Source organism: Emydura macquarii, unplaced genomic scaffold (assembly GCF_026122565.2).
Source record: "Emydura macquarii macquarii isolate MOO-44397 ecotype Brisbane River unplaced genomic scaffold, CSIRO-AGI_Emac_v2 contig_450, whole genome shotgun sequence".
NCBI lineage: Eukaryota > Metazoa > Chordata > Testudines > Chelidae > Emydura > Emydura macquarii.
Genome location: NW_027130587.1, coordinates 6,731,717 through 6,743,817, shown reverse-complemented (window position 1 = coordinate 6,743,817; position 12,101 = coordinate 6,731,717). Strand labels below are relative to the sequence as shown.

Genomic DNA, 12,101 nt, shown 5'->3' with positions numbered 1-12,101 from the left:
ATCTGTGTTTCAGACTTCAAGACATTGGTCACTCTGTGGAGTTTTGCGAAATGGAGATTGTGTGGTTCTAGGAAATTTAAACAGTACATGCTAAAAAGAACTGATTAAATCCCACATCACTGGTTCTTGATTTCCATTTCTCTGCTGTGAGTAGTTGGCCCATCTGCCTGTGTGAGGCCTATCTCAAGTTATGTGAGAGTTGACCTTAAGTTTTATAGGGTCCTATCCAACCTTTCTGTCAGAGGGACCCTTTCCAAGCTCTCTCACGACTGCCTGTGAGCCCCTCTCCCTGCCTATAACTAGTAAAAACAATGCTTAGCACATTACATAAAACTTTTCATCTTCAAAGCATTGTACAAACATTAAAATCACTTGTCAGATTGATTTAAGGATTTTAATTTAATTGTCTCTTGAATTTAAATTGGGTGAGTCACTAAGCCTAAAAATTGTGGGGGAATCTCCAGACATGTAAATATGGGTGGGGGGTTGTGAACAGTGAAGATCACAAAGGCCCATGGGAAAGAGGGACAAAAGAGTCACCTGACTGTGTGCACACTGACAGCACAGACTACCCCAAAGTGCAGCACCTCCCCAAGTTTTGGCCCAGGGGCATCTGCCCCTTCCTGAGGTCTAGATTCTGCATGTGTGAGAGAATTTAAATTAGGGTATGGGGAGAAGGGGAGGGAGGGAAGGTTAAAGCCTTAAAATGAGATTTTAAGAATGCCCACAGCAAAACCCTGCATTTCTAAGAGGGGGAGACTTTGAACAGCTCCTTAAAATAGGATACCTGCCAATATTTGAAACCTATAAAGGGACACTGAGGGGGGGAGGGAGAGATGTACATAGCTGTTAGCTCAGTTTAAGTACATGAGGCTGGAAGCTTTTTGGATGGACCCAGTGGGAAAATAGCTATTTTCCTAGAAAACAGAGACTCTCTTTACTTATCTTCCCACATCCCAGCCGTGCGAAGTGACTTCCCAAAGAGAGGGCTCCCACCCAACCCAGGAGTAAGCTGTAGGGCAGGTCTCGTGTAAGCAGCCCAGTTGGTGGGACCCGGCTGCTGGTGCCTCTCTGCTGTTGCAAGCAGGTCGAGAGAGCCAGAGAGCAGCAGCAGCAGCACAGGCTGGACCAGGCAGGCCCGCGCGTGACCCCCCCCGCACCCCGGGTATGCTGCGAGGCTGAAGCCGAGCGAGAGGCTGTGCAGCAGTCCCCGGACCTGCCGAGTGCACGCGCGCCAGCGCTAGCTGCGCGTGCCCCGCTGCCCCGGAAGGGGCGGCGCGTGGAGGAGTCCGGGAGTGGGACCCACGTGCGCCTGCCTGCCCCGCTCCTCGCTGCTGGCCGGGCCGGGCTGGGCTGCGCGTGTTTGCAACAGCGGCGGCGTGCGCGTGGCTGGGGACTGCGGAGCCGAGCCGAGCCGCTATGGAGGTGGAGGCGGCCCCGGCCCCGGCCCCGGCCCCGGCCGGCCCGCGGGGGATCCTGCAGCAGAACCGGCAGTTCCTGGACTTTTTCTGGGACATCGCCAAGCCTGAGCAGGAGGTTCGCCTGGCCGCCACCGAGGGCCTGCTCCGCTACCTGCGGGCTAGCGAGCAGGTGAGAGCGGGGCAGGCTAGACGGGACCGGGGCGGGGGTCGATAGAGCGGAGCCCGGAGCCCTCGGGGCTGTGGAGTCCCCGGTGGGAGGAGGGGGGTAATTGTATCCAGCTTTGCAAGGAGTTGGGGGATGGGGAAGGAGAGAATTGGGCCCCGGGAGATGGGGGGGCTGGTTGGGTTCGGGAGGGGGTGGAAGTGTACGGGCAATGGGGCCTAGGCACTCCCGGGGCTGCTGTGGTGAGAGCTACATCCTCCAGGAGGCTGTTTTGGTTGGGGTGCGGGGTGGGTAAACACAGCCCTACTGTCTCCAGCGGTGAGGTAGAGGGTCCAGCTGTTCGCTGGTCTGGTACCTCACAGTCCCAGGGACGCTCCCTGTGCTTGGTCCTGGCTAGTCTGGTCAGCGCAGGGCGGTGAGGTGCGTTTGTAGAAGTGGGTGTTCTTTATCAGTGACCGTCATGAACCCAGTCAGCAGAACCGTTCAGACAGTGTTTATGCATTGACACTTACTCCCCCCGGGCTAGCAGTACAGTACAGTACAGTACCTCCCTGTGATTTTCCTTATCGTAGGAGAGTGTTTCTGAAAGTACTCTGCGTTTTAAAACATCATTTTTTAGGAAGATGAGCTGAAATACACCCTAAAACGATTGATAGAAGGACTGGGAGCGACTCGAGAGGCAGCACGTCCGGGTTTCAGTCTGGCACTAGCTCAGGTTGGTATTTTCCCACTGGAGCACTCTCTGTAGAATGCCAATGGGCATGTTAATAACGAAGTCGTTCTCACCTGGCTTAGTGAAAGCGTGGTGTTTATTTTCTGTTGAATTACTTGGGAGTTTTGATTGATTAACCTCTGTGTGCGCGGGGATCTTGGGAAGAGTTCTTGAATCTGAGTGGACTCTTGTCGGCCTTGTCAACATACAAAAGTTGTACTGCTTTAGCTATGCTGATATGGTAAAGCAGTACGACCCCACCTAGCACGGGCACACTTATGCTGGTATAGCTTTTTCCCATAAGGTAAGGAGAATGTGCTCTATGGTAGAACTACAATTTTCTGAACATTAATTTTGTGAACGACTAATTATATGAAATGATTTTTTTTGCTGCTAAACAAGAATTCAGTCCTTTAGCCAATGTTCAAGCAGCTGTGCAGGTTGGAAAAGATGAGTTCGTGGCAAAGAGATGCAGTTCTCACAAAGAAAAACCAAGCACACTATATACATTTGTTTCCATTCTTTACCTGTACTGTTGCTGGATGATTAACTTATGCACCATACCCACTATAATTTTGAGATCTTCAGTTTTATGAAACTTTTTATTTTTATGAACTCTTGAATCCCCAAATTGTTCATAAAATTAGGGGTTTTTCCATACCTATATTGGGCACCTTTAGCGTGGGCGCAGTTGTATTGGTATAGAGGTTGTACTGGTATAACTATATGCATTTAAAAAAAAAAATCAAGCCCCTAGCTGACCTAGTTATACCAATACAAAAACTGTGTACAGACCAGGCTGTAAAACAGGTTGGCATCTAGAACTGTTTGAAAATACTGAAAATATTTTAAAATCAAAGCGAGTCAGCCCGTGTCTGGTGCTAGTTTGGCCTTTGAAGACTGAAGTACCCTACCTTCAGAACAGGTACGGTATGGGCAGTGAAAACTGTTCCCCTTCATGCACCCCCCCGATGCTAACAGGTCTCTACTCTGACCTGGAAGGACCACCTGTTGGGGTCAAAGCATATTTCGTGCTCTACTTTGGATGTAGTTATACTGGAAAAAATTGTGTCTTCACTGCGGCTATTCCCAGCATATAGCTGTGTCATTTGAAAATAAAATCAAATTTTTAAAAATCGCACCCCTACCCCACATAGCTGTGCAGGGAAACTTTTAACTGTAGTCCTGATCCAAGGTTAGTAGACAGAATCAGAGAGCTAAGTTCTGGTTCTTCTTCAGTCTATAGTTATTAAGGATAAGAAGTATGGATGTTAGTAGAGCATTTTCTCATGAAGTTTAATCTGTCTCATGTTGATCCTGATATCCAGGTTTTGCAGTTTTTTGAGGAAATTCCACTGCATACTGTCCTGGAGCAGATAAAAGAAAAACACAGTCTTGAGAGAGTAAAAAAGGTAAGTCTACGTAGTGCTCATAACAACATCAGACAATAATTATATTAAATCCTCTGTGCTCTTTAGTGAATATTGATTATCACCCTTGCTTTGGGGCTCCTTTTAAGGTAAATGATTCTAATGTGGTTAATTATTTGTCTGCTGGAATCTGGGATTAACCATGTTGTCACAGGACCCTACTTTGCATGGAAGGATATTCCAGGCTGGTTCTTCCTGCCTGCTTCTGGGCAGTTTTCACCTGTAGTGGGACCGGTTGTTGAACATGAACTCTAACTATTTTTGCATTTTGAATTGTTGGACTGCAGTGTTGATTTTCTTCTTTTCAGAAACTCTTCAGAAATGCTGCCTTTGGAAACTTTTTTGGGGTATTGGCTCTGTTCCAGTCTGGTCGTCTTGCAAAGGTACCATTAGTGTTGCTTGTACATGAGCAGTGGACTTGGTGCTGATCCAAATATGGAACAAAAGCTAGAGAGGATGGATGGTCCATTGGTTATGACATTAGCCTGGGGATTAGGAATCAATTCAATTCCTTACACATATGGACTATGTGATGTTGGGCAAATCATTTCATCTCTGGGTGCCTCAGTTCCACATTTTACAATTGGAGGCAATAAAACGTCTCTGTGCCCTGGGGGTGTCATGAGGATAAATCAGTGGCGCACTGTGGGTCTCGGGGCCAATACTTGTTGGTAGCGCCAGCGCCCCGTGGGTGTGTGTGTGTGTGTGTCTGCATGCCTGCCGGCCTGTTTCATGCTCTCCCCCAATCCCCCTCCTCCCCCCGCTGTGAGTGCAGTGGGTGTGTCTGGAAGTGACAGGGGCAGATGCACCCTAGCTGCCCGGCTCCTGCACGGCCAGGGTCCCCATGGGCTGCGGGCTCTCTCGTTGCGCCTATCGGGGGGGCGGAGGGGCTGGGAGGATGCTTGCTCTCCCCACTGCAGTAGCCCTCGGCTGTCGGCAGGCCTATGCTGGGGTCAGCACGGCCGCTGAGGATGTCGGGGGCGGGAAGGAGGCTCCTCTGAGGAGGGCCCAGCTGGCACCCTTGCCCCCTCCCTCACCCTCCCGGGCGCATGGCCTCCTCCCACCAGATAGCTGATACCTGCTGCTAAAATCACTAGCTTTGTTTTGTTCAAAATTATTTTATTATATACAGCTGGAAATCAGAAGTGACAGGAAAATCAGGAAAAGATGATTAAGGTGCCTCCTTGTAGGAAAGTTATCAGATCCAAACATCCTTTGTTGTGAAACTTGGGGGAGTGAGTGTGATGAGAGACAGAGAGAACAGAGGCAGATGGTAACAATATAAAAACTGGTGTAGATAGAAGTACAGAGGAGATGGAACAATTTCTTTCCAGCAAAGAGGGTATCACTTGTCAGTCACACACAGGGAATGCTGTATCAGGAAGTGATTGTGTAGGTTTATTATTATTAATAGTAAGATTCACCATATTCATTATGGATTAGCAATGGAGCCACGAGCTTAACCTTGTCTGTGTAGCCTTTATTTTTTTTTCTTTTTTTTTAATTTCTAGGACAAGAAGGCTCTCCTAGAGAGTGTCCGGCTTCTGCAGAGCTTGGCACAGCACCACGCCCACCTCAGAGATCTCCCCAGGAAAACGCTCGTTGATATCCTCTCGGAGGTATGAAGATGTGGCACCTGAGTAGTGGAACTTTGTGTTTGTGGTATTGTTTTTTCTTAGGTTGGGTCTGAACCAGTTCCACTGATGCCAAAGGCGTCTTTCCATTGACTTGGGTGTTGCATCAGACGCTTGGTGGTCAGGAAAAGTGTCATATTGGCAACATGACACTTTTCATGACAGTCTTCCTATATTGATAGGGAAGCTCATAGTTTGTCCACAAAACCTGGTGCGTGGGCAACAGCAGCAGAAGTCTCCATGTGTTGCCCATGCTCAGTGTTGGTTGCTCAGGATAAGGGTGGAATGTTTGGATTGTTGAGGGTGGAGGAGCAGTAAGTGATGCTGAAATTATAGCACAGAAAGAGCGTTGAATATTTTACATGCCTATTTCCTTGTTTTGTATGGTTTCTGTGGGTAAAACATGCAGACTAACAACCATAACTCCACGTTAACAAAGCTTTTGTGTAGGGATGTTCTTGGTCTACCGACTTTGATATTTGGTGGGTGGTTTGTTTTTTTTTGGTATACTTGCTGTACTCCTGATCTGTGACAGATTCAGATACTATGTAGATTCTTCAACAACAGAGTTGGTCTTTTTTTATTTCAAAAGAATCTATTCAGTTTATTTCAAAATATATTAGTGGTGTTCAAAATACTCAGCAAAGAAAATCCCATTGAGACGAACATCACCATATTGTATTCTTACTTCTAAAATTTATTTGTGTTAAGAAATAATACAAAAAACTCATGGCCGTATAGCAGCAAAAGAGAAAAGAATCAAAATGCAGCAGAAAGTTTGCAATTACAGCCATGAATAAAGCTCTTTGGGCAGAGACCATCTGGGTCCCCATTCTTGGTTGGTCCGTAGATATTATTATAGTAAACATGATTAATTACAACATCCTTTTTTGTTGTTGTTGTCATGGGTGTCTGTTGTACATCCTTACAACCTTTTGGGTCCCTAGATAAATTTGGGTTCAATATTGCCCAGGTTTTCTTTTGTTATCTCAGTAAAAAGAGAGTTTTTATGAGGTGCCAAAAATTATACAGCCTATGCTGCAATCATCAACATGCTGATGATGTGTCCCTAACATCGTGTTAGGTCAGAATCTGTGTCTTATAAAAGTCGAGGGCAAGAGTTGGTATCCCTCTTCCTCTCATATCCGCTGTGACTTTTGATGTTGTGCCATCTTGTCTTTTAGGGCCTGTCTAAGCACAAACGTGGTACCCCTTTAACTATGCTGGCATCATTACACTAGTACAACTCCCCTGGTATAAATATATTGGTATAAAGGTATCGTACACCAGTGTAGCTATTTCTATATAGGAAGGAGAATATGCCATACTGGCATAAGGCACCTTTGTATGGATATAACGGCATCCACGCTAGAGGATTTAAAAAAAAACGCTCCCCTTCCCTCAAATAGTTATGCTATTCAAGGACTGTGTGTAGAGCAGGTCTCACTTGCTGTGTTGCTTCTCTACTGCATTGCTGTTTAGATTCCTGAAACTGTGTTTGAGGAAGTCCTATTCAGTGCCCTGCGGGCTGACCTCACTTCGGCGTTCAGCACCCCAGAGCAGCTGCACCTCCTGCTCGTGGGCATACAGAAATTCCCCGGGGTTCTGAAACCCAGTAAATTGAAGATGTTGCTAGGCTCATCTGCCATCATAACCATGGAGAACATTCCCAGGTGAGTTGTGGGAGAAGGGCGTGAAGATGCCACATCTCCAGCTTCCTGACTAAATGAGAAACATAATTTGGCTCAGATGCCTAGGGGTGCGGGGTGCCTGTATCTCTCGTTGAGCAGCTGCTGCTGGGGTTGACGTTTATTCTTGGGCATCTCCAAAATGGCAGGGAGTGCTGTTCCCAATAGGCAGATCAGTTGCTTATCTTTAGAGGCTGTGCCAAAGAATAACTTGTTAGTTTCCATGCCGTTATCCGTCCACTCCAGAAGGTGGTTAGAGGGAAGGACTTTGCCTTCAGAAAGCTCCTTCCACACTGGATAGTTCAGATTTCCTATCCTCCCGTGGTTGCTTTTCTCTCAAGGCTTGTGGAGGTTTTGAAAACTGCTGCCAGGTCTGAGAAGAAGGATAAGAATCTTCCACGTGTGGGGCTGGACTTGCTACGAGTGTCTGTGAAGGAAAGTGCCTTTGAACTCTTCTGGAAAGAAGCTGTGGAAAATGGTCTGCTTAAGGAAAAGTCTGGCCCTAACAGGTTTGTTTTAAAATATACCCTTCGTTGTTCTGAATATAATCTGCGCTTCTGCTTCCCCTCTGAACATAAATTCTGCTGCTGTATGGTGACTAAAAGTTGACACCCCCCCCCCCCACCAAAAAAAAAAAAGACAGATTTTTCATGAGAAATTTTTCCCCCTCCAGTTGTGACAAACTGAAGAAGCAGCTTTGCTGCAATCTAGGAAATACTGCTTAAAATGTGATGTTTCCAGTTCTTAATAACTGGGACAAAGAATTTTAAAAAAAATAGGAACATTTGGCTGTGAAGACCACAGAAACTGGCAGAGGGACTTGAGAGCAGACGTGCAACCTGAAGCAACTTATAATTCTTCAGTTGACCAGATTTCAATGTAACAGTCTCCCTCTTAATGTGAGAATTGGAGGTGGGCCAGATCCTGAAACTTGTGTCCAATCCCCTTTGTGTGTTAGGGTGGGCTGAATTTGAATTCCTAGGCCTCATCTGTGCCCCCTTTGGTTTTGGATTTGACACAAGGGATTTGTTTCCATTTCTAACATGGATGTGTCTGAGACTGCAAGTTAGCTGTTTTAGCAAGTTTTCAGGGTAAGATACCAAAATATTTTCAAGAACCTAGCTCATCAGCCAGCTGCTTTATTGAGACTGATGCTGTTTGGAGACAAAATCTTGTGTGTTTTTTTGGTGCTGTTTAATCTGATGGCACCGTTTAATTCTTTTGGCACTTGGTTTGTTCACAAATCTGCTCCTTGAAACCTGTCCCGAATCCAGAGCTGGACATGATTTCCTTGGCCTATCTCTAAGGGATTTTGTTAACTTGATACATGCAAGTTACAAGGAAAAAGAGAGGCCATTTTCAAACAGGAGCTGCCCAAATCTTGTATTTCAGTGCTCGAGTCTGCGTCAGGACAGATGGGTGACTACCCATCTTATGCTCCAAAGTGCCATTCTTTTACAAAACTTGCCCACCTTAGAACCCTGGGATGACAGTGTTCCTCCCTATGGTCTTGTTTGCTGTCCGTTTCGTTGCATCTCTGTGAAGCAGACACAGGTGTCTTTCTTTTTCTGTCCTGTCCTTGTGTGCGGTGTTACAGTTGTGTCCTTCCCTGAGGGAATCTGTTCTCTTTCCACTCAGTTACATGTGCTACCGGTTGCTGGGCAGCGCTCTCCCGCTCTTGTCTCTGGACCAGCTGCAGCTTGTTCTCCGAGGGGAAGTGATGCGGAACTATGGGGATCATGTGGTATCGGCTCAGGTAGGCGTCCCTCTGAGGATATGATGCAACCTGTGCTAAGGACCCCATACTCAAAAGCAAACCCCACCTGATACAGCCATTTTCAAATATCCTGCTACAGTATTGTTAGACCGTACGTTGCTGATTAAGGCAGCTTTTGCTATTGGTATATTGGTCATTATAGCCTGAATTTGGATTGTTCTTTATCTTCATTGTATGTTAGTTTCTGCTCTTATTCCTAACTGTTGTTTTAGGCTGAGATTTTTCAAAAGGGTTCAACAGTTGCCTGTTTCCATTGACGTCTGAGGTAAAATTCCCATTGACTTCAAGGGGGGTTAGGGCATTGCTGAGCACTTTTGGAAACCCCCCCCTTAATCCTTATTGTTTGGTTTTGTTATTTGTTTTAGGGCAGTGCCCAGATGCCCCTGTTAGGATTGGGGTGCGTGTGCTGTGCACACACATTTGAAGACAAGGAGTAAAAGTGTAATGGATGCTGTTAAGTCAGGAGTTCCCAAACTTTTCGCTGGCTCGACCCTGTTTTAATTATTTATTTCCTCCTGGGACTCCAGACAGCATGTGTGCAAGGCATGCTGCATGGAGGCTGCCATTTTGTAGCGCAAAATGGCGTCCTTCACCCAGTGTGACTTTGCAAAATGGCGTCCTCTCTGCCTCGTGACCTCTCACGCACTTAGACATGGGAGGTCACGCTGTGTGGAGTAAAATGCTAATTCTGATCCGCCATCCTTATACGAGGCCATAGGATTCTATAGGTGACATGGAGAGCCTAATTCAAAGGCATAGAAATAAATGCTAATTAATTTAACCACCAGCACTAGTGATGATGGCATAAGCAATAAAAAAACAATTTTGATCCTCCGATCCCAGGCTAAATTAGCAGGGTTGGGAGTTGTAAAACTACTGCTGGGTTCTTACACCTTCCTCTGAGTCACCGGTGCAGGCTGTTGTCGGAGATTGGGTGGTGGACTAGAAGGATCTTGGGTCTGAATCGGTTTGGTGATTCCCCTGTACCTAAAAACAAGTCAACCCATTTTTTTATTTGTAAAGTGAGTACATTTGATTTTGTTTAATCAAGAAACAGCCTACATGAAACTGCTGTGTCCCAGTGCTAGTCAGCTTTCAAAATAGAATCACATTTTAATGAATTTTTTCAGGATGGTTCTGATTTTTTTGGCAATACTGACAGTACTGGAGAAGCTAACCAATAGAATGAAAATATAAGCCTATTAAGTTGTGCTTTGCATGTGCTGGGGCATATGTCTTACGGTCAAATGGATGTGTGGCTGCAGATTAATTACTTGTGATATTTACTGGCCTTCTAGTCTAGGGAAAATTCAGCCTTTAAATTTCATTAGTGCCCCAGCTTCCCTCATATCACTGTATTGATCCTGACATTTCATAAAACAATTTGTTTAATTCACTTATGAAAGTTGCATTATATGGTTGAATGGAGTCGCTGTTCTTTTTGAGTTTTCTCCAGATATATTTTCATTCTCTTCACAGCACAATCGAGTGAGTGGCTGTGAATGTGTGGTATAGTTGAAATGCTGTAAAAGACCATCAGGAAAATGGGGTAGTTTTGTGAACTGGGATGCATTAAATAAATGCATCTGGTGATGCTGGGCTGAAAGTTCCAACCCTAGCAGTCTGCCATCTGTATCATTCTATCACATACAGCATCTGAGTCTGGGATCTAGTGTAGATCTCAGCGTCACATGGCAACATTTTACAACACTCCCAGACTCAAAATTGGAACCACTTCATCAGCACAGGAGAACATGCCCCACAAAACATTTATATGTGCTGTGCTTCTGCTTCAGGACGCTAAGCAGTTTTTCTCGCAAACATTTTGGGCAGCGCACTGCCAGTTGATTGTTCTTAAGACCTCACCTGTGTCAGTCCATGTGCAGTCTAATCTTCTGGGGGGAGGCTACTTGCAATTTGAGATTAGGGTTTGAAGAAGTCCAAGATCAGTAGCAGGTTAGAACATGCAAGATTCCATTGCTGGTAGGTGAGGCAGTTTGGTCTAGTGGATAGAGCACTGGACTGGGCTGCAGGAGACGGGGTTCTGTTCTCAGCTCTGCCACTAGCCTCTTGAGTGACCTTGTGCAGGTCACTTCCCTTCCTTGTGCCTCAGCTTCCCCATCTGTAAAATGGGGACAATGAGCTTGTTGTACAGCCCTTTATGATCTGCTGATAGCACTACAAGCCGGCAGAGAGGCTGACCTGACCATTAAAGGGGTGGGTGGGTGGGTTGCGGGAGCCTGGAGTATTGGTACTGCCTTTGTGAATGTTCAGATTCTGGCTTTATTGTACCGAGTACAGAGTACGGTCAGTTTTGTACAGTGACTGTGTGTGCATGTTTCTTTGTCTCCATCATTCAGTATGCTGGTCCGTAACTTGCTTGTATTGACTGTGCCTTTCAGCTTCCGGACCGGTTTAAGTTTGCTCCAGAGATGGAGACCTATGTCGACTCATTCCTAGAGGGCTGTGTTGATCCAGAGAAGCAACTGGCAGTGATGATTGGCTTCTCCACTCTAACCAATCAAGGCTATCCGGTTGTGCCCAGCTTCTGGAAAGTGGTGAAACACTTGCAGCCTGCAGTGTTGCTGAAATATGTGGACTGGCTCAAGAGCATGTTTCTTAGGCCAGATTTTGACTGCTGTTTAGATTTCACCACAAGCCGGCAAAAGCAGAACCAGGAGAAAGTAAATATGTGAGTGTATTTACAGTACAACTCCCTCCTCTTTCTCAGATCCATGTTGTATGTATCTTCCCATTTTTACCTCTGTTTGGTCATCCTGGGAGAGTTGTGGGCCATCTACAATAACTGACTCCTATTAGCACTAGTAGGTGTTCCTTGGGAGCAGCTTGTGTTTTCTGTTCCCTTTATCCGTATGGGGCACCCATAGAAACTGCCTCTTAGGAAAACCTCTGGGGAAAATGTCTCTGTAACTGTCTTCCTCACTGAGTCACTCCTGTGCTACTACCCCAGCGTGGTGCTAGTGAGCACTGCGCTGCTCAGTGTCTCTTCAAACTGCGATGTAAAACTTAGGTCCTGATCCATTGTGGCGCAGCACTTTTTGTGACGTCGGAGCACTGGTCAAATGATAGTTTGGATAATTGTATTCTGCCTTCTTAAAATTCTAGCTGCACTTTCCCATTTAGATGAAGTGAACTGAGAAGAGCTGTCTTAACTGTTGGTGTGGTCTGGTACGCCAGGGTGATGCTTCGCCCCAGAGATGGGCAAGGGCGTGTAAAGCATTTTGTCATCTTCCAGGGTAAAAGACACTATGTCAG

The 12,101-nt window shown here is 46.1% G+C and overlaps 1 protein-coding gene across 2 annotated transcripts in view; it reads left to right on the top strand.

Annotated features, from left to right (window-relative positions):
• The first annotated feature begins 1,302 nt into the window (after positions 1-1,302).
• The window catches only part of MYBBP1A (MYB binding protein 1a), a 74,630-nt gene continuing 63,831 nt past the window's right edge, over positions 1,303-12,101 (top strand). Inside the window, exons 1-9 of one of the 2 annotated variants that reach the window (XM_067537881.1) lie at positions 1,303-1,590; positions 2,204-2,299; positions 3,625-3,708; positions 4,035-4,109; positions 5,238-5,345; positions 6,843-7,033; positions 7,390-7,557; positions 8,687-8,804; positions 11,228-11,517. In XM_067537881.1, the coding sequence (XP_067393982.1) occupies positions 1,420-1,590; positions 2,204-2,299; positions 3,625-3,708; positions 4,035-4,109; positions 5,238-5,345; positions 6,843-7,033; positions 7,390-7,557; positions 8,687-8,804; positions 11,228-11,517 (1,301 nt within the window). In that variant the 5' untranslated portion in view covers positions 1,303-1,419. The remainder of the gene's footprint in view (positions 1,591-2,203; positions 2,300-3,624; positions 3,709-4,034; positions 4,110-5,237; positions 5,346-6,842; positions 7,034-7,389; positions 7,558-8,686; positions 8,805-11,227; positions 11,518-12,101) is intronic. The other variant, XM_067537882.1, reaches the window with a different exon arrangement.